We start from the raw sequence: 27,208 nt of genomic DNA, 5'->3' as shown, positions 1-27,208 counted from the left end.
GCCCGTGTTTACAGTGAGTAACCTGACGCCTTTGAGGGGATTTATTGGGATTTTACTGTGTCGTCGAGTCAGATTAAACAACAATAAAAAGCCGAATCGTTTCGCTCAGCACTTAGATTGAAGATGGAGAAGAAGGAGGGGGTCGTTGCGGTCAAACGGTAAGACTTATCGATTTACGGTTACTCGGGTGAAGGGTTCGGTGTGTTGATCTGTATTTTCTCGCTTTTAACTTTGAGTCTCCGGGAGCCATTAAAGCAGCAGCGGGCGGTGGAAACGACGGCGGCTTAGCTCGCAGGGCTACAGGCTGTGCGGCTAGCTCTCTATCGGCCTGTTTATATTCAAGGAACATTATTTTTAAATTATCATTTAAATAACATTTTTTTCTGTTCTTCCCCCTCCACAGCTCCGTGCTGCGTTTTCCCTGCGTTTAATAGAGCCTTTTAATTTGAAATCCTATTTGAATTGCGCGTGCTGAACAGCCTTATTTCCTTAAAAAAAAAATAGACATAATTAATATTACAGCATGTTTACAAGCCTGTAAATGAGATAAATATGCATGGGATGTGATATCTGCTGTACATCTGTATTACCCAGTCTGGTCTTGTGTTGTTGTTGCAGAGCACAGCCGCCGCCTTTGTTCACGCCATGTTGCTCTGCTTCATGCATGTCCCGCATCCCAGTTATGGATTTTTTTTTTTATTGCAGGCAGACATAACAGACAGAGATGGCTGCGGAGAGATAACATTAACGTGTTCACGGGGTTTCTCGGGACTTTGCGTCTGATTGTAGTAGATTGTTTAAAAAAGAAAAAGAGGAAGCTTTGGTGGAAAGTGGAAGAGGGTCTGAGGACATTTAGTGACAGCTCAAAGAAAGGAACAGTGTGTTCTCTGAAGGCTTTAGAGCAGAGCCTGAGCACACCTGAAGTTCAAATTGTTGTATTTATCAGAGAGTATGGCTGCCATAGAGGGCATATTTTCATATATATGGTTATAAGAGACACTTGAATCTTTAAAGTGAGTATGTGTTCTGGGGTAAGTGGCAGATGATTTATGGAGGATTTCTAGTCATGTCTCTTTTTTGCGTTTGTTTTTCTTAATGCTTTGAGGTTCTTTTCAAGCCCTGCTGGCAGTGTGGATGTTTTGGTGTCGGGGGCAAGGCTTTAGGGTTTAATATTAACACTAAAACTGGAAGTATAGCCTTTCCTGTCTGAGCAGAGGGGACGGAGGTGGGAGGGGGGGTGTAACATGTGGGACAGAGTGGACAGCCACAGCAGGAGCTGTGACCTCCGCCCAGGAGGAAACCTGAAGCCCACCAGAACAGTGTGCTCAACCAAAAGGTGTCATGTGTTAGTACATTTATTCATATTTGTAGGTGACTCACAGGGATGAACTCTAGGTCACATTATTGATTCGTCTGTTAAAATTAGTTTGATAAAGCCCATAAAGTTGCTGGTGTCAGCTTTGATGTGTCTCATAAAAATGTGGATTGGAAAACAAGGAATATGAAGAAATGGCCTTGGGCTTTAACCTCCGTAGTGGAGGGTTATGTGTTTGGTCCAGTTTGTGTGTTTGTTCAGAAAGTTGAAGATAGATTGTTGGGAAATTTGGACACACACACTGGGCTTGTTTCCATAAATTTCTGGATCCAGGTCCAAGAAGTTTTTGGAAGGACTCTTTACTAATGTCCGATGGGGCAAATGTAGAAGTTTCACATGATAAAAATTGTTTTGTTGTTCTAAAGATAATCTCACAAATTAATCTGGATCTGCACACTCAGATTGTGGAGGGTGTGCGTTTGTTGGCTTTGGAGGAAGTATGTGGTCTTGGATTGCTCCTGGTACTTAATGTGTCCTAGTTCTGTTTACGAGTTTTGTGGTCACCTCAAAAGAAGTGTCTCTGATTGGGACTAACTGATTTAAAAAGACTTGACATAAGCACATAATGTTGAAATTACACTTATTTCTTGAGATAAATCAGGATTTTCATCATCTGTTTTTACTCATTAAATGTGAACCTTCCCTGCTGTACACTAACAGATCGGCAAGTTATTCTGAGACTGTTTTATTGGCCCGTTAGCTGAGTTTGACAGTTCTGCTTTAAAGACTGACCAAAAGTTGGTTTCAGGCCAAAACAGCCTGTGAGAGTAGGAAAAAGAACAGTTGTTCAAATGTGAACACACTAGGCCAAAGGTTTGGTGTGTGTGTGTGTGTGTGTGTGTGTGTGTGCGCGCGCGTGTGTGTGCGCGCGCGTGTGTGTGCCATGACAGTCTCCAGGCTGCCAAAAACAACCCTTCCCTGTTTCAGCAGTCTTGAACATTGTGTACTGAGCCAAACAAGGCCGAGCTCACTTTGTTGTTTATAGTTTAGTACGCATGTCAGCAAGGATATGAGATGTCTGGTGTTTGTGTGTGTGTACCATGTTTAGATATCTTTGTGCGGACCACAAATTGGAATGTTACCATACTTGTGGGGACCAACATTAATCCCCACAAGTTTGAAGGTATTTTTGAGACTCAAAATGTGGTTTTAGTGTCAGGGTTACTGTTATGGTTAGGGTTAGGCATTCAGTTTTGATGGTTAGGGTACGCGGCTAGGGAAAGCATTATGTCAATTAGATGTCCCCACTAAGATATAAAAATGCAACTGTGTCTGTGAGTGTGTGAGGGGGCTGGCAGGATACGTGTGATTATTTACGAAGGGGGTCCCGGAGTCTTTGTCCTGGACTTCCTCATGTTTTCCTTCACTCTCTCCCGTCCTCATCGCTGCATTTGTTCCTTTTGCTTTAAAGTCTCGTGACCTGCTGCTGAGTGTTTGTGTGTGTGTGTGTGTGCGCGCGCTCCCTCCCCCGTCTACACATGCCACGAGAGGACATTGTGTTCTAAGCGTAAGCGGCGCTCCAACTGGTAATTGCTTACCTCATGTTTCATAGACGCTCCATCTGTGTAGATTATAGATTACTGTGTGTGTGTGTGTGTGTGTGTGTGTGTATTTTAGAGGAAGGCGAAGTCATGTGTGACGGCTCAGTAACCGCAGTTTGTACTCCAGAACACACACAGAAGACAGTGTTTGGTGCAGAGCTCTATTCAGGGCTTTGTACACCTCCTCCCAACACACACACACACACACACACACACACACACACTTGTATTGAGCAATAAGTCGACAAAGAGCAGCGCTGCTCTCTGACCAAGGACACGGAGCTCGCTGAGGCTCCTCCCGCTGGCAGGCTGCTCGGTGCTGTGAGTGCTTGTTGACAGCCTGTGATAAACAGCTGTAACAGGGCTGCAGTACTGTACCTGACTGACTCGTGCAGGTGTAATCAGCTCCTTTTAATGTGTCAAAATCCATCAACATAGTGTTAGTACCTTGTGTGTGGCTCTGCGGTGTAGTGGTTTACACATTCGCCTAACAAGTGAAAGGTCCCTGGTTTGATTCCAGAAGCTCGATGAAGACTTTAATTGTTCTGTTATAAAACGATGAAGACAGACAAACTTTTATTGTGTTTTTGATTGTAAGGACATATTTTAAAACCTTTAACATTAATGTTAGCCTGGTGGAGGGGTGATGGAGTAATCAGCCAGGAGGGTCATTCGCATCCACCTCTTGTGTTTTACAGGTTTGTCTTTAGACTCTAAAAAGTTTCTGGTTCGGTTTAGAAAACATTGCGGTCTGGGTTCATAAACACCTCTCAGGAGTAGCCATGCATGTTTAACACTGACAGGTTTGGCGTGACGGACGTGTTTTGCTTTTCCCATATCCTCGTGTATCACCCACCGCCATCGAAGGACATTCTTTGTGTGAATGTGACACGTTATCAAAACAGCATTATTTTAGGGAAATGGCCATGAAATTGAGCCTAATCATGTCAGCGCTGTTTTCCACGGGATTTCCTCTTATTTGCACGATTGTTTAATTTGTGCACAGAGAATAAATATCTTGTGAGACGATGTAGGACCAGAAAGCTGTTTTCACTCACAAACTTTGGAGAGTTTCAGGATAATTAGGTCGGGATGTTTTCTGTAGTTGGCTTTGTTTATATTGCATGAAGCACACAGCAGGAAACCGTCTGCTTCAGATATGTTAAAGCCGCTGGAAGTGCTCCAGAGGGAGTTGTCTGGATCGAGCTTCCAGGACGCTCACTACCGGTAGAGCTATTACTTGAACTGCTCCCACAGTCTGACATCACAGAGTTTTTTATGAGGGAGCTGGCAGGTTCAAAACATTTTAAAGCGACTACGTCAGACATTTTTCTCACACACCCCTCTGTCAGGTGATGTCTAGAAGAGTTCAGGGATGCTGTGCATGTGTGGAAATGTCTTCCTACCTCTGTCTCATGGCAAAACGTGAAATGCTGTTATGTGCGTGGGCACGAATTTGGCAGTTTTCCAGTACAGGGAGGAGGAATTTGACATTTGAGGAAGCTTTGAGGGAACTAGGAATGCCATCATACCTGAAATTATTTACACAATACGCAATACCACAACAAAATTATCTAATGCACTTAAACATAAACATTTAGGTGTTCCCCGTCACTTCCTGAAAAGCTGCAGGTTCAGTACCTACACTGCCTACAGCAGCTGAGGTCATCAAAAAACCAACTACTGGGGCGTTTTTTTTTAGAGTTTCAGTAGTAAAAGGTATCCCAAGTTTTGGTTCTGGCAACTTCCTGGAGGAAACCAAGAGAACTGAACTTTGTTTTCCAAATCTTAACCAAGTCATTCTGGCTGATCTAAATGGGAGGCCAGGGTGTGTAAAGGTAAAACTAAAGAAATTTAAAAAATATTCAGTCACGTGTGCAGCTCAAGCGGTGGTGTTCATCCAAAAAATGTGGACTTTCCACCCTTTAAACCTGGAAAAATTTCCACCTGTGCTTGTGGACACGAGTCAATAAATCTGATGAAAATTTGTGTTTGTGTAAACGGCAAAGGAGGGGAAATTTGTACCCGAGAACACGGATCGATAGATTAAATATTGGGAGTATTTAACAAACAGCTGTAATCTGTGTTATAGAGGTGAAAAATAAAAGCGTGTTTAGCTGAAGTTGTTTTCCTTCTGTTAGCTTCGGGGAGGGAAATCGGTGGGGGGGGGGGCTTAAACCCTAAAGCAAGTCAGCTGAGGGGAAGCACTGAAGTTGTTGGAGACTCATGAAGCTGTAGTAAATTAAATGAAGTGTTTGTCTTGTTTGTGTAAGATAAAAAAACCTGAGAGGAAATGATAAGTATCTCCTGTCCACAAGATAAAATCCCTTTAAGGTGCTTAGGAGCTCTGTGAGCAACAGCAGTGATGCTAACACAAGTATCAAGCTAATATTGGCGACAACAACACTTGTCGGTAGTTCTGTATGTGGTGGAAGGCCTGCAGGCAGAAGCAGTGTTGGCAGCAACACAAAAAGGAGCTAAAACTTGAGTTTTAATCAAAACAGTTGAACAGCAGAACAGAAGGACACGTTGTGTCCTCACCCGTGTGCAGCTCTGTGTTTTGGTTTGTGGTGAAACTGTGACACGGTTTAATGTGTCCACATGCTTACCAAGGTCATTTCTGACAAATATTTTAAGATCTTAAGGAAAACCAGGGCTGAAGAAGCTCTCACAAAGACACCCCACATTAATCTCATGACCCCTTGAAGGGGCTGTGACCCCCCCTACTGGGAAGGGCTGCCTTTCAAAGGCAAAAAGAGGAATGCATTCCTTGCAAACCCCCTGAAGGGGTTTGTCCGCCCCTGGCGTCACTGAGCTGCACTTTGGGAATTCACATGTCTTCCTATTTTGTGCTGCAAGTTTGAGTGCGAGTCTTCTAATTGTCAGCTTCCAGCGCAGCGGTTTGAAGTGGGTTTGTCAGCTTGTTTTTCTTGCACAGACGCAGCACAAAGAGACAAAACGAGCTGCGCCATTATCTCTACCGAACGGCTGCTGAGTGTGTTTGAGGGTGACGTAGGCTGGTGTGAAACTTTGACCATATCTGTGGCTGTCCAGCTGCACTTCACCTCCTCAAACATGGAAATGTGTTTGACTTGGGATGGCGTGCCAGAAGCTGCATGAAATATATCTGCAGTGTTGTGACCCTCGCAGTGTTTATGTACCCAAAAGATGTTGAGTGACGTTAAGCTGACATGCTAAACCTAGAGGTTTTTTTTTTTTTTTTTTTCTGCAAGCAGCATACCAGAGTTTCCTGTCTTCGGTACATTCAGTTCCTTACACACCAAAAAAAAAGTTCATGACCCTGAGCTGTGGAAAATTACAAGTTTTTTTGTTTGTTTCTTGTTTGATCACCTTGTAGACAAAACTATTGAATCAAAATGATAAGTAAAAGAAGAGGAAAGTGTTGCAGACACCTCTGCAGGAAGTGTGCTGCAGCAAAGATGTTGCTGAATCGGAGGAAAACGTCTTATTTATTTAATTTTTGGGTGTGCTTTTGAGCAAAATTGAGCTGAACCCCAGAGGTAAACAAACCAAATCCCTGTGCGGTGTACGGGTACACTCAGTATTTCAGGCTGTGCTTTAGTTCATGCTGTGAACGTGACTCTGTTTCACTTCTTTGCACGAAGATTCGGCAAAAGAAAACAGGGCTGTTCTTTCAGAGGGGGTGGGGATGAGCATGCGGTGGGGGGGCAGACTCTGAAAGTGTGTGTGTGTGTGTGTGTGTGTTTGTTTGAATAAAAGCCATCACGTTGGATGCGGATGGTGTAATAAATTTGTACTCTTGTTCTAATGCCCAGTAATAAAGAGATTTGCGGTATTATGTGCTGATGCAACAGCAGCAAAAACAAGGATGTTCTTTAATCTGATCTCAGATATTCACACGGGTTCCAGGTGGATTAGCGCCTGATACAAACAGTGTGGGTGTGCCCGAGTGTCCCGCTGGAACATTATGTGCTACTGTCTGAATAAAGGACCGACATGTTTGTGTTCACTTTAAACCAAAGCAGGGAGGAGGTATTCAGATCAGGCGGTGAATGTAAAAGATGTCCTTTCACCCACAGACCAACTTTATTTCATTTCTTTTGACTCGGAGTTGTTATGATTATCATTATTATTATTATTATTATTATTATTATTATTATTATTATTATTATTATTATTCATTGATCACCTTCATTTGATTTTCTTTCACTCCATATTCCTCCCATAGATGTTTAGCAGCAGTATTAGGTGAGGTCTGATCTTTTGTCTGAGCAGGTTTTGTTTGTTTGTTTTTAGTTTATTCTGCTGAAAACAGAAAAAATAAACATAAAGACTAAAACAATACTGGCAAAGTCGTAATTTTAAACATCAGCATCGGCCCAGAATTTCACAATCAAGTCTGCTTATTTTAGAGGATGCGGAGGCCCCTGTAAGGAATAATAACCCACAATGTGAAGAGTTGTGCAACATTTCTGTCAGCGTGATCAAACATGTATTACCGTAATGAGTGTGATTATGCTGACCGTGTGTGTCTGTGTGAGTGTGTGGTACTATGTGCTGTGTAAAGGTGTCTGTCAGCTGCAGAAGTTATTTTTGAAGCCGTGCTCAGCTGGTGTCCTGTGTTATGTTCTTTTTGTTCTGCGCTTTGATCATTTATTGGCCCGAGTCAGCACACTGAAAGAGGTCACTTTGTTTTAGGTAGTTATTAAAGCCTGTAGCATTTTATTACGGAGGACCCAAGGTGCCAAAATAAGTAAATAAATAAAGAAACAACTTTATTAGTTTTTATTAGTTTTATCTGTCAACAATGCACTAAAATAATAATAATAACAGAATGTTGACATGTGTGTTTAAATGATTGGGCCTTGTATTAAATGCCATGCCATTCTTTGTTTATTTATGATTAAGTATTTATTTGCTGGTGCTCTTCAAAGCTGTGTGTTCTCGTCAGCTGAATTCTTTATTATCATGTTTTCTTTTTCCGCAACGTCCGTGTGATCCCACACAGACAAACACACCCTTCAGATTCCAGCTCGGTGTTTGCTTTTTCCAAAAGTGTTTTACTGTTTTTCAATAATTTAATAATTTGTTGCACAAGAAAACCACCCCTAAATCTCTCCCTATTAAAGTGAACTGGAGAGCCAGAGAGGACTAGGTAACCCACCGAGCTTGAAAACTAGAAAAATCCTGCTTTTCCTAATGGAAAATTAATACACTGTGTGTAATGTTCAAAATAAAAGCCTTAGTTACTGTCTTAAATGTTCAGTGAATCCCCGAGTTGATTTTACAGTATAAACACAAAATAAACAAAAATATTTCAAAATAAAAGCCCTTAGCTAGGCTAGTTATAGGAATTTTTCAGCATGTTTTCAGCAAGTTTTTCAAACTTTTTATAGTATGAACATTAACTGCTGACTCCCTTCAGCTTTTTCAGGCAACCTGTTTACCTGCAACTTCTTACACATTTACAAGCAACCATCACACAGCAGTTGCCCCAGAAATTGCATTTTCTACTCTATTTCTAATTTTCCTTTTATATTGTTATTTATTCAGAACTAAATGTATCAATAAGTAAAAAATATTTCTTAACATTTAATATCCAAATCCCGATCACGAGGCGCTGCCAATGAATATTCAATGAATACATTTACTCTTTAATTTTTCTTAGTTTGGGTCCTCCACTGTTGCTGCTTGCAGTGAAAGAGTGTGTTAGGTGACACTGTTTGGCCTCGACATGATTGCATATCCACCCACGACTGGAAAACGCAGTGAATGGAAGCGAAGTGAAACCAGGCTTTTGTCCTGTCAGCACATGTTTTTTTTAATCTCGGCCTGAGCGGTGCTGAGCGAGCTGAGGGATGGATGAAGACAGAGCGAAGAAAAGACGAGCGGGGGAGGGAGCCCTGTAGATCTGGACGTTTTCCTGGCTGCTGAGATGGAAAACATTTTGTTCCCTTCAGTTTTTGGGTGCTTCTCCCTATTTTTGCTCACTTCTGTTCCCACTTTGGAGTGTTTATAGAGCTGAAACTTGTGGGCACGATCACCAAGTAAAGACGTGAAGGCGTTTATGTCTCGTTGCCTTTAAAGTGGGATTAACCCTGTAATTAAACGCCTTCACTTTACAGAATCTGTACATGCATCTGTGATTAGTGCATTATATATTTGATGGTTGGGTTGTTTTCCATTAAAAGCATCTGGTTCCAAACTCCTCCTCATGTGTGTTTCGAAATCCAGAAGACTGGAAGTTGCAGTTTATCAGTTTATTAGGGCACCAAGTGTTGCTCATAAAATTCCCAGACTGACTCACAGGTCACTGCTGGAGGCTTTAAAACTGCACAGCTGCAGCACTGAAGGGCTTTTAGGGCTTTATTGGGGCCGTTCAGAGTTTTCTAAAAGCATGCCTCTTTTAAAAATTAATCTTGAACTGGCTCAGGGCAGGTATTTGAAGATGTATCTTAAATTAAAAATTAACATTAACAGCCAAGAGGATTTAAAAAAAGCTATCTGCAACTGGGTGTTTAGAGCTTTGGCGCTCACAGAGACTCCTCGTACAAACTCTGAGGTCATCATTTGAAACTTTAGCCATGTTTATTACGAGTGTCCGCCATTGACCATAAAGAAAAGCAGACTAGATCCACTTTAATGTTGCTTGAAAGGAAACTGGGGGAGCCTTCTTTGTATAGCACTCATACTCTGACCTTCTTCCTTGTAGTTCTGTGTTAACAATAAAAAGCATTGTCAGCAGAGGAAAGGAGAAACACATGCTGGGGCTGAAGTGGGGAAGGAAATTTGGTTACAAGTGAATTGTTGATTCTGGGCTCCACACAGAGGTCTTTTTTTTTTTCTTTTAGTCCCACTTCAGCTCCTCCGTTCCTCCCCCACTGCCCCACATTCCTTCTCTGCTCTAATCATCTTTTCCCTCCCCTCTCCTCGTCCATTCTTCTTTATTTATTTCTGTCACATAACAATTATCCTCCCTTCCTCCTTCACAGCTTCTTCTTTCCACATTAGTTTTCCGCTCCTTTTTAAAAAAAAATTCACCTCCTGATCATCTTCCTCTTCTTCCTCCTGCAGGACCAGCTCAGAACAGAGAAAACTGCGCTCTCGTGATGCGGCCAGATGCAGGCGGAGTCAGGAGACCGAGGTCTTTTATGAGCTCGCCCACACTCTGCCTCTCCCACGCCGAGTGTCCACCCACCTGGACAAAGCCGCCATCATGAGAGTGACCCTCAGCTTCCTGCGAATGCACCACCTGCTTCGATCAGGTAAGAAGCACAGAGTCATGTGACAGTGTGTCCCAACAGGGCCTGAAGATCCTTAATGGATCAATAATTATTACCTGATTAAAAATTACGTTACGTTATACTTAACCAAAGCTCATGCATGGCAGGATTTGCATTGGAGCTTTCACACATTCTCTGCAGCCCCGAGCCCTGAAAACAGCTTAGGATGCAGTGCACTTAAATGTCACCTGGTCTGAATTGTGCGCCCCAGAGGATGCAGCTGGATAGTGTAGTGGTAAGACTACACACCTTTGGAGTGGGAGTCACAAGTTCGATTCCCACCCGGTATCCAGTAAGGGTCCTGGCTAGACCCCCCATGCTAAAACCAAGCCCTGGAATGGCGCGGCTGTCCGCAGCTCGGACAGAAGAATTTCACTACATGTTGTGTTCTGTATAATTGTGTATGTGATAAATAAAGGTTGTTTGTGCAGATCCCATTTTTGGTTTGACAATATAAACTACAAAACAGTTAAACTCCATCTGCATTTTTAGTGCTAATAAGCAAACATTGCTGAAGCAGTGCGGTCGAATTTGTAAATATTTAACCTGCTTAACAGCAGGATGTTAGCATACTGAGCACAGCTACAGACTCGGTTTGGTTCTTTTGGTTTTGTTATTCTGCACATGCTTTAATTTCATGACCTGCATGCTTCTTTTTTCTGTTTTCTAATGGCAGAAAACATAAAGACTGGTTTAACTCAGCTAAATAATGCAACTTCTGAGTTCCACGGGAAGAGTTAAGAATGAGGAAAGAAGTGAAAGTTATGCTTTTATGGCTACAGTTAAATATGAGGCTTGATTGTGGCTCAAGTGGTTGTTGTTGCAGGTGAGTCAGGTTTGGATAAAATGTTCCAAGTGAAGTCCTTTAAAAACAGCACAGTGTGAGTTGTTCTAATCATTTAAACGGCTTCTCCCTCATTTCTTTTCTTCATCTCATCTTTACGAGTGACAGAGTTTGAATGGTGAACTCGGTCAGGCATGAACGGTGCGTGAATGTGAATACAGCTCTGGCATGTTGCGTGTTCAGTGTTACTACTTAACGAGATGAGTCGGCTCATTGCCTCAGGTGTGAGAGCAGAGTCATGAACTCCTCCTGGCTGGTTTATTGATTGAGGTCAAAGGTGAGAGGTGAGACATTCTCATAGCTGGATCGGATTTTTAAGGGGATTCAAATATGACACGTATGTCAGGGTTTGAAAGTGTGTTCCCGGATTTACTGGTGGAAAAATCCTGCAGGAAGCAAAAAACAGAAAATGCACAAACAGTCACGAAGCAGGAAAAGTCGATGGTGATCATTTTCAAAGAGGTCTGCATATCAAGGACCTTTAATTTGTGCGGTTAGTGTGAATGCCCACACCAGCAGAGACACGGAGCCATGGGAAGGAGATGTAGGCAGAAAGTCGGTGAACTGATAAGAGGCTTGCAGCTACAGCAGAGTACGTTTCTTTGAGCCAAATCTCAGAGAGATGGAGCTCACATCGCAGCAGAGGAAACGCCAAAGCAGGATTTGAAAATGTGGCTATGCTGACAGCTGTAATTACACATAAGAACGGGTTGGCTCCAAGAGTGACACAAATCACCATAAACATGGCGGAGTTTACAGGAAGAGATTACAACATGGTCTGCTTGGTGAAAATCCAGAAGGAGACTTTCAGGCAGTTAAAGACGTGCAAAGTCGAAAAGAGGTTTAACCTTAAAGACTTTGGGTTTAAGTGATCCTGCCTGATCTGCCTCTGGTAATAATAATAACCTGGTTCTTTTCTTCTGCAACAGATAAGAATCTGAAAGAAGAGCCTAAAGAGGAGGAGGTGGAGGAGGAGGAGGAGGAGAAGGATGAAGATCCGATGGATGCTTTCTATCCTCAGGCGCTGGCTGGCTTCATCATGGTGATGACCGAGGAGGGAGATATGATCTACCTGACAGAGAATGTCAACAAACACATTGGCATCACACAGGTACACACACACACACACACACACACACACACACACACACACTGTCTTGATGTTTTTAAATGATAATCTTGTGCTTTGTGGGTGGCACAGAAATCTTAAGGCATTTGTTTTTGTGCCGTGCAGGCGTGTCCAGGACATTTAATCCTGACATCTGTTGATTGATTTTTGTGTAACAAGCCAAGTACTGATTGTAGGTAGAGGCGAGGACAGATAACATCGTCGTATGAGTCGTAGTTTGTGATAAAGAAACCAAAGTATTCGCTGCCAAAGCTTCACCACACGGACTCGGCCTTGGATAAATGGAGAAAGTGAGGAATGTGTGGATCCATGGCTGTGAAACCTCCTCTGTAACCATGGTGATATCCCTCTGTCCAGAGGCTGAGCTCAGATTATGTTCATTCATGATTTCTTCCTGTTAAAGGGAGTTTTTCCTTCCCACTGTTGCTAAGTTCTTGCTCGTAGGGGGTCGTCTGATTGTCGGGGTTTTCTCTGTGTTATTGTAGGGTCTTTACCTCACAATATAAAGCGGCTTGAGGAGACTGTTGTCGGGATTTGGCGCTGTATAAATAAAGTTGAAATGAAAAATTGATGCTGTAACTGTGGCTTTCAAAGCTTGTTGGCAAACCTGTGTTCCTGCCTGCCCTGTGGGTTCTTCAGACCGTGTTGTCAGGCAGAGGAACTCTAACTGCCCATTTGCCGCGTATCCCCGGCCTCCTTCAGACACTTCTACACAATCTGTGCTGCATCTGGTTCAGTTCCAGCACTATTGTGAACGAGCCAAGCTTCTCTCAGGAGAGGTGTTTGGTTTCCAAGTCCCCTTTCAGCTCACTTGGCATCGTGTTAGCATTTGCCAAACTTCTCCTGACAGATGTCATAGCGGGGGCGGGGGACTCGTGATGTCCTCGGTCCAGCTGAAGCCATTAGAGGGCTGGCTTTTCCAATGTAGTTTCCACTTTTTGAACTTTCTTTCTTTTAAAATTTTGAATGGTGGGTCACACCGCTGGTTAATTGTGCTTTGCTTCACATAAGAAAACGATTAATTTCCTTGTTATCCTTAGAGTCATGCTCACATAATTAAGATCATCCATCAACTGCTCCAACACACCGGGCTCTTTATAGCAGGAGGATTTTATTTCAGGGAAAGTGAATACGTAGAGTATGGATGCATGAATCTAATGACTGGAAACTTTTTATGTAGTTTGATTATTGCTGTAATAACCTATAGTTGGCACACAAACAGTTTGGTTTGTTTATATCAAGGGTGTCAAGGTCACTTTAGTTAATGAACCAAAACAAGCTAGTATGATGGACCAATAAAACAATTATGTGATAACCCACCTTTCTTTTAACATAGAAGTAAACAATCACGTTTACTGAGAAACAGCTTAAAATATCCTGCGTGAATTTTCAACAGACCGTCTTTATTACATGTGCATTCAGGATCAGTGTAGCCGTGCAAAAGCATAAAACAGAGCTTAACGCCTGTATTATGTATCCAAATATATTTTAACTTTGATTAAAAGTGTTTTTAACATTTTGATACCTGTGCTGTTTATGCAAAAAAAGTGCATCATAAGTAAAATTATTCACTCCCCGTTTTAAATTTCACACTTTGCAAAGTCATTTATTTACTCAGTTTGTTCTAATCAGCGAGACTTCTTTTTCGAGAGGCCGGAGAGCTCTCGTAAACACATCGAGTAACAGGAGACCACATAGCTTCTCTGAGGCTAAAAACATTCCCTCCACACCCTCCGTGAGCAGGTCTGCATTGATTTAGGATTAGTTTGCCTTTTGTTTTTCTCTTGATGAAATTTAGATAATGTTTCTCTGAAAACGTAAAATTAGACAAAATGATGTGCAACTTTGCTCGATCTTGCACTGTACATATCCTTGCAGAAGTTACCCACAAATGCTTGGAATCAGTTCCAAAACAACAAAGTTAATCCAGGCCCCACCTCTGGTAAAAATTCATGCAAATCCATCCGTGTCTCTGCGAGTAATCCTGCTGACAAACAGGACGAAACAAGCACTCGCTCTGCAATCACTTTGTTATTTTACTATTTATGATTCCAACAATTGATTAAAAATGTATGAATATTTCTAAGTTTCCAGAGAATGGCCCTCCCGTGTGGTGAGGCTTATATCAGCAGGAACAGCCGTGCATGGCGTTAAAAGTCAGACGCTAAAGACTCTTTGCTGGTTTAAAGGCAGCTATGAAAAAGGAACATTTTCACTTTTCCTGGTGCCTTCACGTCGTTTGTTACTGCCGTCTGATTGGGCGCTGAATTTCCATACTTTAGTCTTAAATCTTTTCCTTTCATTTCAACCGTGCCACCCTCAGTTTCCCGCTCAGCGGCCACTCCGTGTGATGATCTTGTGACCCGTCAGCTTGGCGTTCCGGTTATTTTCCAAGTCGGTTCTGCTTTTCCATGCACTGTGTAGCATTACGAAAACCTCAACACCAGAAAATGGATTTTTGTCGGTCTCCAAACATCCATTTTCGGTGGGGTTGGTCATTTTAAACACTTGACACATCACCCCAATCCCCATAAATACATATATAAACTTACTGGGTTTAGAAACTGGACCAAACTGAAGGCATTTCCTTTGCGTTGCATTTATTGTAGTTTATTTTTGTAGGTGCTCAGCAGCGTATTTGCTAAAGTGTAGTTTTTATTTTGGTTAATTACAGTGTCTTGGTTTACTTTCAGTGAAGTGTAATAATGTTGTTTCAGGGTGTGTAATTAAACCCCAGAGGTACTCGTTGGACGTGAGAACGGCATCATTATTGCTTATATTGTAGATGTGGTGTTTGTCATTCCTGACCTACATCAGTTTTTAGTACACTCAGCCCTTACGAGCTTTTCTTAGATAAGAGTTGTTTTCTTTTTTGTTTCCTGTGAGATGCCAGGATAGTGTGTCTATGAAAGCTGAGCGGGAAGAAGAATCTGTTCCTTAGATCTATTCTTAGCCCCGTTTGAAGAGGTTATGGCGAGTATTCACCGAGGTCCAGAGTGAAGTATGCTGTAACAGCGGTGGCTATTTAACCCGACCTCGTCAACTGTAATTACAGTCGCTGCTAAACACAGAAAAGAAGAAAAATGGATTCACCAGAGAAAATAAAGTACAGACAAACTTTTAACCAACACGTCAGGTTCAAAAAATACATGTTTGTGCTTTAACAAAACAAAAATCAGGGATAGCAGTTGATACTTGTTGTGCTTGTTGGTGTGTGACTCAGCAGTTTTGTTGGTTTCTTGTCATCCACAGCTGGAGCTGCTGGGTCAGAGCATCTATGACTTTGTTCATCCCTGCGATCAAGAGGAGCTCAGAGACCTGCTGACTCCACGTCCAGGTAAACACGCAGAGCCGGGGATCAGGAGCTCCTCTGACACCTTTATTTTGTAGTTTGGTCATGTGACAAGAAGACAAGCATCTTCTTAATTTGATCTCCAGAATTTAATTACAGGCCAGATTGACTGTAATGAGTTAATTTAGTGCGTGCTGTTGTATTAGTTCTGTTTGTTTGTGGTCACAAAGACTCAGCGAAGCCCGTCTGTGTATGCTTTCTCAGCTCAGCTGTTCTTTGAATTTTTAAAATGTTTTTGGTACTTAACAAATTTTTTTGTAGGCTGACAAACTCCTGTGAATTACCCACGTTAACGGTGTCGTGTTGCTTTCAGGTCTGAGTAAGAAATCACGGACAGAACAGACGAGTGAGAGAAACTTCTTTGTGCGAATGAAGAGCACACTGACCACCAGGGGGCGCACTGTCAACATCAAATCTGCCACCTGGAAGGTTTGTATTACACACAGCTGTACATTAGTGTATATATACACACACATCTCACAGTGGTGGCTTTCTGAGGGTGCTCACTCACCTCTGACCTCATTCTAGCCTAAACATTAAAACTGTATATAAAAGATGGACACAGCTACCATGATGTCATCTATTAGTTTTTATTTAGAAGCCTCAATATTAAAGTTTCGGCCGGATCCATGTGCGGATTTTGATCCAGAAGTAGTTGTAAAGAGTGCAAATGCTTAGAATAGTAGGCTGCATTCATAAACTGTAGGACTGCAGCTACTAGCTAACTACTGCTCAGCAACAGAGTAATAATATACTAGAATACACCAACTTGCTGAATATGCGAGAGGGTCAAAGTCCAGTTTGCAGTGCTGTAAAGAAATGTTCTGTTTTATTCATACCGCCAGGTGCAGCATGTCTTTAACCCTTAAAGGGGACGTATTCACCACTTCCTTATTTTCTCCTATGTACATATATACTTATGCAAACATGGATGTTCAAATTAAATGAGGCCAAAGTTTTAAAAAACTACAAGTAATGCCTTCACAAGTGAAAGCTGAGCTTTTGGCTCATGCACTTGATTGGCTGCAGGCTTCTTCTAAATGACAGGTGTTGCTGCTCAGGAAAAACAATAAATAAATCACAGCCTCGGGGTTCGAGCAGGAATAGAAGATTGCTTGTACTCTCCCCGACACATTTTTACTGTTTGGAGGTGCACGACGAGCCCAAACGACAGCAGTGCACATTTACTTTTGACTGGTGCGTAAACTACCTTCAGTAAGGACGTCTCGAGTTCACACCTCTGGCTTTGAGCACATAAGCTTCACCCACCTTTACCCAGGTCTTCGGTTTATGACAGGCAGCCAATCACAAGAAAGGAAGAGGAGTTAAAATAATAAATTGTCAGCTGGAATGAGCAGAATACGTCCCCTTTAAACAGGCCTTAGAAGGTGTGTCACAAAGTGAGGGACGGCTAGTTCTGAAGCTATAATTGGTCCTCATAAAAATAGGCACAACAGACACACACATGCAGCTAAAGTCCAGTCTGAAAGAGATATGGCAAGGTCAGATTATCGCTGGCAGCCGGCCTTCACGCTGTAAACGGTACACCTACTAGTTCAAACACACACACTACTTTCAATTCATGCGCTCACGTGTACTTGCTGCACAGTGGCACGTGTCCTGATGTTACCATTCCTGTCTAAAGTGCTGCGCTTAAATTTTAAAACCCCTGGAAGAGTCAGATGGTTTCCAGCACTGACGTGTTTTGGCTCCAGCGCCGCAGAGCAGGGACTCTTAAAACCTTCTGAGCATTTAAGGGATTACAGCTCAGATTTGAGTTTGTTTCTTGTTTTTATTCTTTCTGAATTTAACATTGGCAAAAGCAGAGCCACACAAACTGAATACTTTTCATTAAAAGGAGCTCAATACAGCTATGTAGCATGAAAACGAGCAAGAAAAGTTATTTAGGTTGTTTGAAGTGTGCTCTGTTGGTGAACTCTGCCTTAAATTCCTCGCCCTCTTTCTCCAGGTCCTCCACTGCACAGGCCAAATTCGTCCCTTTGGCAGCGGCTCTGCGTCGCCCCCTGCAGGCAGAGTCATGACCCTGCTGTGTGAGCCCATCCCACACCCATCCAGCGTGGAGTTCCCTCTGGATACTTGCACCTTCCTCACCCGTCACAGCATGGACCTGCGCTTCACCCACTGCGAGGGCAGGTGAGACGGAAAAATGTAACTGATCTCGACCTTTGACCTCCCCCCGTGGATGGGAAGCAGAGGAATATCATTGCACTGTAGCGTGAAAACAAGGAGGAAAAGGAACCTCTGAACTCCCGGTTTTCTTTTCTCACACTGTTTCCAGGGTTGCAGAGCTGGTGGGATACAAACCTGATGATTTGATTGGACGCTCAGGCTTCGAGTTTCTTCACGCGCTCGACTCGGATCACATCAACAAGAGCCTGCACACATGTGAGTGTCAGTGTGTGTCTGCGTGTCACAACAGTGTAATAATTTCAATCATTTTCACCGCATACCTGGGTCTAAACGGCTTTCATATACGGATTAAAGCAAAATCCAGCATAAACACTCTCAGCAGTATTTGGCCCTCGGGTGTCGTCAGAACACCTTCAGTGCATCTTGGCCTTTAAGAACAAAGTCTGAAAAGTTGGCTTTGATCCACCTGAGCTCATAAAAGGGTGTTTCTTCGTCATGCTCTCTGCTGTTGATGTCATCAGTCTATTGATTGTGTGTTTGAGGCACAAGTTTTAGTACATTTCAGCTGTTATTAAAAGCTGTGTTTCAACGAGGAGCTCCCAGAATTTGTGTTTTAATTAATTGAAGACGTGTTCTGGCATTTCATCATCATCATCTTCTTTCTCTTCTGTCCACACTGCGCAGTGCTCTCCAAAGGTCAGGTCAGCACCAGCCAGTACCGTTTCCTGGCAAACAACGGCGGCTACGTGTGGGCGGAGACTCAGGCCACAGTGCTGTACAACAGTAAAACTTCCCAGCCTGACGCCATCGTCTGCCTCAACTTCATCCTCAGGTACTTTAAAAAGAAGCAAAGTTGTCTCACAAACTGCAAAATGAGCGAGGATGGCGCTGCAGTTTACTGTTCCCCACTTTAACGTCGTCTTCGTCTTTTAGCTCTGTGGAGCAGCCGGATGTGATTTTCTCCATGGAGCAGACCCGCTGTAGTCGCGTGCCTAAAATTGAACCGGCAGATGAGGACTCCGGGACTGCCGACATACGCGAGTCTGAAACTGACAGTGAGCCTCGCACTGTTTCCACTGAGGCTGAAGATGTGGATTCAGATTCCAGCAGCAGCGCGAAGCTCTTCATGGAGCTGCGGGAGAAGCCGGAGGAGCTGCTGCAATTGGCTCCTGATGCTGGAGACACCATCGTACCTCTGAGTCCAGGTGAGACCGACAGAAGACCCTTTTTCCCCCCTTTTTTTTTTTTCTAAACCTAAAAGCCTCGTTCACGTTACAGTTGAGGGAACGTCGTCAGTGGTTATTCAGAGTGGATGTTTTTGGCCTCTTTCAGGTTCTGTCGAGCTCTCATTTGCCAGTCCACCCAGTCCAGATTCTGTGCCCGAGCACCCTCGGGATCTGTGCACCCCGCAGCTGAGAAAGCTCCTCGCACCCATCTTTGACCCCATCACTCCTCCTCCATCTGCATCCTCATCCTCTTCTTCACCATCGCCGAGCTCCTCACCTGAACCCGAGCAGGTAAATGTCAGCCCTTAAGTCTTTGTGTATCGGTCGAAGTATCTGTGTCTCCGTCTGATTTAACGCTTAATCATTATCTGTGTCTCAGAGCCGCAGTGAAGAGGAGGTGATGGACACCAGCGAGGTGGAAAAGTTCTTTGCCTTTTGGCCAGAAGATGCCCAGAAGAAAGATACCCTGGTGGTAAGAGCACCAAGCAATGAGGCATCAACAAAAGACATCCAGATAAAAACTGTTCAGTCAACCGCTTTCTGCAAAATATTCAGTCCTACCTGCATTTTCTCAGGAGATGGAGGGGATGGACCTGGACATGTTAGCTCCGTACATCTCCATGGACGATGACTTCCAGCTGACCTTCCTCAGCAGTATGACCGAGGAAGCTGAGAAACCTTCGTCATCCGAAAGTTCAGCAACAAGCAGGAAACGGTAAGTTAGACCAGCGTTATCTATGAAACTATTGCAAAGGTGTGTTCAGAGCAAACAGGAAGCCAAGTTTCACCTTGCATTATATAATGTAACTGAGCACAACGGGCCAATGCCAAAATGTGAAATTTGTCCTGAGGGAGGCGCCAGAGCGAAGGACATTGTAGAGCCCCTTTTCAGTCTCAGCTTTTTATTGTAGGTGACGACACAGCTAAAAATTTATATCTGAACATTAAAACAAAGATTTACGTGTTTTACAATCCGTCTGTCTCTCGTTCAGGACCCATGACTCTGCTGAAGAGATGCTGTCAACAGTGATGCTTCAGGACAAGAGACCGAAAAAGGATCCTTCCATAGAGGAGGAGCTTCTTCTCACTCACAAACTACTGGTGAGTGGAAGAGGAAGAGGAGCCGAGAGGGGCGATTTTAAGACGTTTATTCCAAAATGTTTTCTGCCGTGATGACCTTTCACTGCTTTGATTATTGATGCAGTGTTCAGTTTTTACCTAAAACCTTTAAAAAACCAAATCAGTATTTGGTTGGTTTCTTCTAATAGATGCTATGTAATGATAATTATGTTTTCAGAACAAACTTTTTCACCTGACCACACGTTAACCTCCAATTTCAGGACAGTCTGGATGAAACCGACCAACCAGATCTGATCATGGACCCGGTGCCGGAGAGTCGCAGCCATCTGCTCACAGACAGAGATCCGGTCTTAGGAGGCATGCAAGGACTGTGTGACACTGCAGGTAATATCTCTAACCTCAGCTCACATTTTCAGTCTGGCTTCAAATTAACGTCAGAGGATAAAGGGCACTGAGTGACTTCCATCCCCGTTTAGTTTTTAAGCAGCTAGACCTCCAAATTCATGTGATTTGGCGCCATCTAGTGGTCATACTGAGATAATGTTTTGGAATCGAGGCAAAATATTCCACACAGTTCAATAAGTGATCATGTTGGTGCATAGGCTACTTATAGATTTCCTGTTGTAATAATGTTGGATTGTAAACGGATTGATCTTTTTCACCCAGATATTAAATGTGATGGGTCTGGAACATAAACTGTACGTCACAGATGGCAGTTTTCTCTCTATTCTGACTCCTTTCAGGTCAGATCTTGGTTATCAGTGGTTAGCTCACAGCTAAAAAATGCTTAGTTCAAACCCCTGCAGGGACCTTCCTGTGACTCTGTGGAGTGTTGTTTTTTTTTGTTTTTGTTTTTGTTTTTACCTCCTGCTGTTAAAAACATGCCAGAAATCACTGCCTGTGTGGGTCTGAGACACATAAGAGATTCTTAAGCCTAAGAGTTTCAATTCCTGCTTTGGTAAAGGTCAGCCGGAGTCATTTTTTAGAATGAAGCCAGTCTGTGCAGATTTACCCGTGGCCTCAGATTCATTATAAAAAAAACAACTCTCACATTTTTAAATTAAATGACAAAAACAGAAATTCTGTTGCATCCAAAACCTTTTTGGATTAAAAAGGCAGCTGTGAAGTGTCCTCTGACCGAACTGTGTCTCTCTCTTTGTGTCTCGCAGCTCTGATGAAGGACATATTTGTATCTCGCCCGACTCTCCTCTCGCCACCTCTCTCACCTATGACCTAAAGGAGTTCCTGCCAGTCACGAGTTGGCCCGACTTCACCGCTTAAAACGAGAAAGTCGACTTTGGATCTGCCTGCAAACACTGCATCCTGAGCGCACACCTACAGACATGCACGCACAAGATTCGAGACTCACACACGCTGCATCACTTCGCCTTCGGATCGTTGATTGTAGCCAAAGCCGAACGGTCTCTTGATGTTGGCTTTTCCCGTCCGTCTCTCACTGTGAAACAAGAGCCGGCGACCCGCTCTGGAGCCGGGAAAAGTCAAAGCGAAGATGCTCCAAATTGGCTTCCCGCAACCCGGCACAGCTCAAGCGCTCGCTTTCCTCCATCATCACTTACTTTTCGTCAGGGATTTAATCTGAGAAGTCATCACTGAGGTCTGTCCGTTGTGATGGAAACGGCAGGTGGTGCTAATTTTCCTCATGCGAACGATGTGAAAGATTAATCATCCCGAATGGGTTTAACGGTGAGACAAAAAGAGACGTGTTTCTCTGCAGCTAAATTTCTCACAGTTTGATCACATTATAAAGGTGTACAGAACAACCATGTCAGCAAAAATCACCATCATCCTTCAGTCAGTGTCTCAACTAACAAAAAGTAAATAAATCACTCGCTCTTCCACTTTACTCAGAAATAAACAAAAAAAACCTTGCGAAATCAGTGGCATGTCATTTCAGTGGCATATTTTTGTGTTTTTTATACACTTGTAAACATTTTTTTTTCTTTTTTTTTAAATGATGCAATTACTAGAAAGTTCTGATAGTTTTATTTCAGCGTTCTCTTCAGATCCTGAGTCGCCCTTCGTCGCAGATTGTTCTTCATGTCTAATCTTTAATCCCGAGGGGCCCGGTGGGTGCCCTTCATCTTCTCTTACACTCTCTATAAGCTAATGTGAGGTGATCAATTGGCTTTCAGACGTGTCCCCGTAGCCGTGGGTAACCTGCTGAGGGTGTGGTCAAACGGCAAAAAAAAAAAATAAAAAAAAAGTTTGATGGGTATTGCTTTGTCCTTTTTTATTGTGGTTTTGAATATATATATATATATATAAACATATATATATTTCTATAATCGATTTATCTTGCCATTATTGTTAGTTAAAGCATCAGTAGAGTAAGCTTGTTTATATGCTGGTAAAAATGTGATGAAACACTAGAATTTAGTTTTGTTTTTTGTCCTTAAGATCAAATTTTATGACTTTAACAAATTTTACCTCAAATTAAATGAGTTTAAAGTAGGCTTGCATCCTTCAGTTGCAGTGTTTGATGAAATATTGTGATTTTGATGTTGAGGATTGTTTTCATTTGGCCACAATCATCTTCTCCTTTTCCACACGTTATCTGAAAAACTACAAACTGTCTGTGTGCTACTCCCTGCCCCCTGTAAAACTGCCATTTTATCTCAAACGTGTTACCTCTTCCAGAGCTGTCTGTGCCTTTTTCTCACCCAGTGAAAAACATTGTTTGGCCTGTTACTGTCACGCAGGATCTGTTCATTATTTCCCCCCGATGATTTACACAGAGGGAGAGGGGTTGTATACTGTTTTCTTTTCTTTTTACTCTTCATCCTGTATGTATTCTTGAGCTAAATAAAGCTGATGAAGCAAAAGCAGAAGCTGTAGTGTGATCTGTGTGCAGAGGTAAATCAGGGTACCTGAGCTTCTTATGATTATTGCCCACAAAAGGACCACAAGCTTCTGTCCATGGCCATGAAGGTCACGTCATACCTCTGAAAACAGAAAAATGTTCTCCATGTCAGAGCGCTCGTATCTTTTTCATTTTGAACATGAAGTTTTTAACTAAAAACTGCTGTTTCATCACCTTATTAAACGTCATCTGTGGCTCTGCAGGCCTGTTTTAACCTGCGATGCAGAGCTAGCTTTGCTCCTTTATTAGAATTAATTTATGATTTGTCCTTTTGGAAATTTCATTTGTGCTTCATGGCTACTGTTCAACAAAAAATATAACTACGTTAAAAACACAACAACAAAGCAGTAACATCACCAAAAATCTAAATGCCACCATATGCGAGTGGCACCCACATCATATCACATGTACCGGGATTTGTTCCACAGAGCTGCTCAGAACGATTAAAGGAGCACATCACCTAATGAGATGCCCTTCCAGACCTCAGGTCACCCTCATGAAGTCTGTTTCTGATTGCTTGGTCAGATACATTCGCACTGGCGGCCTGCTGGAGCTCATTTTGTAGCTCTGACAGTGCTCATGCTTTTCCTCCTGTCACACAGGAGCAGATACCGATCCTATGAAGGACCTTCCTCAGCCCTGTCCAGCTTTCCTAGAGTAACTGCTTATCTCCTGGAGTCTCCTCCATGTCGCTGAGACTGCCCTGCGAGACACAACAAACCTGGCAATGACTGGGGTGGCTGTAGGATAGGATGGGTCACTAATCTGCGTAACCATTCCTGTTTTGGGAGTTGTCTCATTGTTGCCCCTCTAGTGCACCTGTTGATAATTTCATTAACCCCAAATCAGCTGAAACTGATTAATAACGATCACCAACCAGATCAATATCCCAGAAGTTTAACCAACTCGATGCTACACTCTGATTAAGAAGTGTTCCTGTATTTTTTGAGCAATATACTGCAAGAAATAAAAAACCTCTGTGCTGAAATGTTCGCAAACATTTTGAGAATAAACCCACATTTGCACAGATTTCACAAATCATTATTACGCAGCAGATTTTAGGAAACTTGTGTATGAAGAAAATCAAGCAATGTACAAGCTGTCAGCTGTATCGCCCACAGCTCGTTTGCATCATCGTGGGGTTGTTTTTCTCGGAGAGGGGGCAAAAAATGCATAGAAGCAGTTGTAGATCGGACACCAACACCACATTTGTGGAAAAGTTTAGTAGCAGGTGGTTAGCTCTGACACCTCACAGCAATGCCTGATTTAATATGACTGAGTGTGTGTGGTTGTCTGGTTCACACATCTTTAAGTTTTAAAAGCAGCATTTATATTTAATATTGTTATTTTGCCTGAATGCTTTTGAGCATCTGACTGTGTGTGAAAGAAATGTCTTTAATTTGTAAACAGTTGATGAAATATTTTTGTAAAACCCCTCAAATTAAAGCTGAAAGTCTGCACTTCAGTCACATGTTGACTGTTTGATTTAAAATCCAGCCTGGTGTGGATCAGAGGCAAAAGTACCAAATTATCTCCAAGGTTCAAATGACCTGCTGAAGGAGGCCTGATCATGTTTTTCTGTTCACGACTTTAAGGCGTCATGAAGCATTTTTCCTTTGATTTCCATAAAGGTTTGAGCTCGTGCAAAACCAAAATAGTTTAAACCCTTACCTGTGACTTCATTCCACAGGTGTGTTTCATCTGTTAAAGGTGGCTTTCAAGTCGTCAGCAGGTGGCCCTAAACACTAAAATAAAATAAAAACAATAATTAATAATGACGTCAATCATTCATCATTGGAACAACACTGATGTGTTGAGTTAAGGCAACATAAACATATTAACTTACATTTAAGTTTCATAATCCAGTGGAAATGTGACTTTATAGTAAATATTTAAATTGACTGTGTAAGAACTCTAACTTAGCCCCAGTTATGTGGCAAAATGAAATTTAAACTGTCAAAATAGCTGATGTAAGGCAGTTTTAAATTTTAGTTCTGTTAACTTTTTAGGGCTTAAAGAAACAAAGAAGCAGAAATGGGAAGTAAAACAAATGAAAGAAAACCAGTTTGTCATCAAAAAAGAAATCACAGATGTGGGCATTTGCATAAACCCTGACAGTAACTATGAATTCACCCTGTTTGCACAACCTCGCTGTGATGTCACACGCTGGTCACTTTCTGAAGAACGCATTTGTAAGGAAGCTGAGCAGAGGAGGGAAACCCTCAGGGCTGGTAACAGTTTCAAAGATCACACTGTGTCTTTTCTGGTTATGAGTTGAGAAATTCAGTCTTCTTCCAACTTCCACCATGTGACGGGATGTTGTCACACTGTGGCAGATGCAGAAAATTAATCACTGTGCTGACTGGTTGCAGCACGTCTCTGTTTCACTTCTGGACAGCTTGGACTCATCCGAGCAGCTTCTCCTTTTAGTCCGACTGGAAAAGGTGAAACACATCCAGGCTTATCTGACACAGAGTCCTTGAACTAAGTCATAAACCGATAAAGACCAATAATGCTTTCCTGTAAATAGGTGCATTACATATCACTGAAGAGACAATGTGTTTTATCTTTATGGGAGTTTTCCTGGAGAAAATCCAAGGAGGAAAAAAAAAGAAACACAATCTTACATTTTCAGTTTAAGAGTCCTTGACCAGAGAGACATGTTTACTCTGTCTGTGGCTTACTTTAGGGTTTTATACTCCTGCGCATCATTTCAGAGAGAAATACTGAGGTTTTTTTTCATACATCTGCTGAGACGAGATAAAATGAATGGTCTTTTGTTTCAGAGGTGTGGTCTGTGATCTGTTGTATCCTGAACAGGTAACTGTGCATCCTAATGTTAATGAGGTCCAATCAGCCTTATGTGAATTGTGTTTAATCATATTTGATGTGTTTACTTAAACTGGATATTTATTTCCAACTCCACTCTTTTTTTCTCAGACTGTACCAGAGTAGCTTTGCATGAATCACAGATTAAAATAATCCTTATTTATCTTGAATTGGATCTCGTAACAGCATCTCAGTTCATATGTTGAAAACAACCTCTATTCTTCTGACTGGCTGCCCATCATAAACAGAAGGTTTGAGCAGCCAGTGGGCGGAGCTGCTGGCGTTGTGGCTCAAGAGTTATGTAAACCTCCATGGCTTACAGCCTTTTAAGCAAATATCAACTTGTGTAGTATTCACAGAAACCTTTCTACAACCACCAAACACAGCGAAAACAAGCAATGATTAAAAGAGCAGTTATGTAAATGCGAAAAAGTCCGCTAAACATCAAAACCAATCCAGAAATTCTCCAGACTTCATGTAACCGGCTAAACAAAGGCTAGTTAGCTTCGAGAGCTATCACACATTCCAAACACCAAGTTTCACCACGCTCCGACCAAAGGTCACTGAACCAGCCGCAAAAGAAGACCACAAAAACGCGTAGCATCCCAAAATCGGCTTACCTCCCAGTTTCCTCCCTTATTTTCGCCGGTAGCCGATAGCACCATGATTATCAGCAGCTACCGCGGCTAACTAGCCGCATCAGAGCCACTTCCGCCAACAACTGTCCAGCCTGTAGACCCAGACCCTGACTGGACAGACAGACAACACGTCATAAATTGGGCCCACCTGGGCCTGGCTTTGCAACTTCTGATTGGTTGAAGTGCAGTGAACGCGGCATCATTACCTGATTCTATTTGCTCAAACGTTAAAAAGAAGCGTCAATCATGCAAATCGGCTAAAACAGGCCAAAAGAAGCCGAAGCTACAGCCCCTCAGAAAGGGCCCACTGCTTATGAATATGTGGTTCTTAATTCTTCAAAAATATATATTTTTTTAAAAACAAGCATTTTTAGGCATGTTAATGAAATTAAATAATTTCTGCTGTTCGATACCTAAAAAATTCAACCCTATATGGTGTCCAGAGAGTGCCAAAATTGGACTTCTTGTACAATGCCTGAATATTTATTGATGAAAAGTGTTTCACTTTAGAAGCATAAATCTTTTTATCTGTTTATATGTTGATTACTGAATTTCTGGATTAAAATGTGAACTAAAGAATATTTTAAAAGGGTTATATGCTAAATAAATAAATTAGGCAAGGAAAAAATCTACTTAATTTTTCTGTGTTCCAGCCTCAGTAACATCTGCTGCAATTTTGACACCTCTGATGAACAAGTGTTGGTATTAAAATAAAACTAAGATTGTTTGCAGAGAGTTTGTGATTGCAGAGAAATACTCCATTCATTTTGGGGATGTCATTTTCGATCAGGAAGCGCAGAAAGTAGGTTAAACCAGACTGCTTTCTGTTTTTTATTTTTTTTGTTGAATTGTTTAATGTTTAATTTTTAAGTCATACTACTTTTATGTTTTAATGCA

The 27,208-nt window shown here is 42.3% G+C and overlaps 1 protein-coding gene and 2 long non-coding RNA genes across 5 annotated transcripts; 1 reads left to right on the top strand and 2 right to left on the bottom strand.

Moving 5' to 3' along the window:
• Nucleotides 1-22,546, top strand: hif1al (hypoxia inducible factor 1 subunit alpha, like). The gene is made up of 15 exons (XM_005461141.4): nt 1-158; nt 9,973-10,163; nt 11,955-12,136; nt 15,407-15,491; nt 15,820-15,935; nt 17,476-17,660; nt 17,806-17,912; nt 18,342-18,489; nt 18,591-18,862; nt 18,990-19,174; nt 19,263-19,355; nt 19,459-19,598; nt 19,876-19,984; nt 20,224-20,347; nt 21,133-22,546. The coding sequence occupies exons 1-15, from the start codon at nt 124-126 to the stop codon at nt 21,198-21,200; spliced, it is 2,040 nt and encodes a 679-aa protein (XP_005461198.1). The 5' UTR covers nt 1-123; the 3' UTR covers nt 21,201-22,546.
• Nucleotides 6,802-9,576, bottom strand: LOC112842140 (uncharacterized). The gene is made up of 2 exons (XR_003213816.1): nt 8,346-9,576; nt 6,802-8,306 (listed from the first exon to the last, which is right to left on the bottom strand). It is a non-coding gene; the product is annotated as an uncharacterized LOC112842140 (long non-coding RNA).
• Nucleotides 21,886-26,424, bottom strand: LOC102077323 (uncharacterized). 3 transcript variants are annotated; one of them, XR_001223016.3, is made up of 4 exons: nt 26,294-26,424; nt 24,978-25,279; nt 24,516-24,589; nt 22,388-22,926 (listed from the first exon to the last, which is right to left on the bottom strand). It is a non-coding gene; the product is annotated as an uncharacterized LOC102077323 (long non-coding RNA). The 3 variants fall into 3 exon arrangements; XR_001223017.3 differs by having other exon boundaries at nt 24,992-25,279; nt 26,294-26,417; XR_003213815.1 differs by lacking the exon at nt 24,978-25,279 and having other exon boundaries at nt 21,886-22,926; nt 26,294-26,420.
• Between the last annotated feature and the right edge of the window lie 784 nt (nt 26,425-27,208).

Source organism: Oreochromis niloticus, linkage group LG14, assembly GCF_001858045.2.
Source record: "Oreochromis niloticus isolate F11D_XX linkage group LG14, O_niloticus_UMD_NMBU, whole genome shotgun sequence".
NCBI classification, from domain to species: Eukaryota; Metazoa; Chordata; class Actinopteri; order Cichliformes; family Cichlidae; genus Oreochromis; species Oreochromis niloticus.
Note: the sequence above shows the minus strand (reverse complement) of the source record. Positions and strands in the feature narration are given on the sequence as shown.

Excerpts from the sequence above, each read along its gene's own strand:
- hif1al (XM_005461141.4), top strand. The coding sequence starts at position 124 with ATGGAGAAGAAGGAGGGGGTCGTTGCGGTCAAACG. Across the intron at positions 12,137-15,406 it reads AACACATTGGCATCACACAG|CTGGAGCTGCTGGGTCAGAG; the intron begins GTACACACACAC and ends TGTCATCCACAG. Across the intron at positions 15,936-17,475 it reads TCAAATCTGCCACCTGGAAG|GTCCTCCACTGCACAGGCCA; the intron begins GTTTGTATTACA and ends CTCTTTCTCCAG.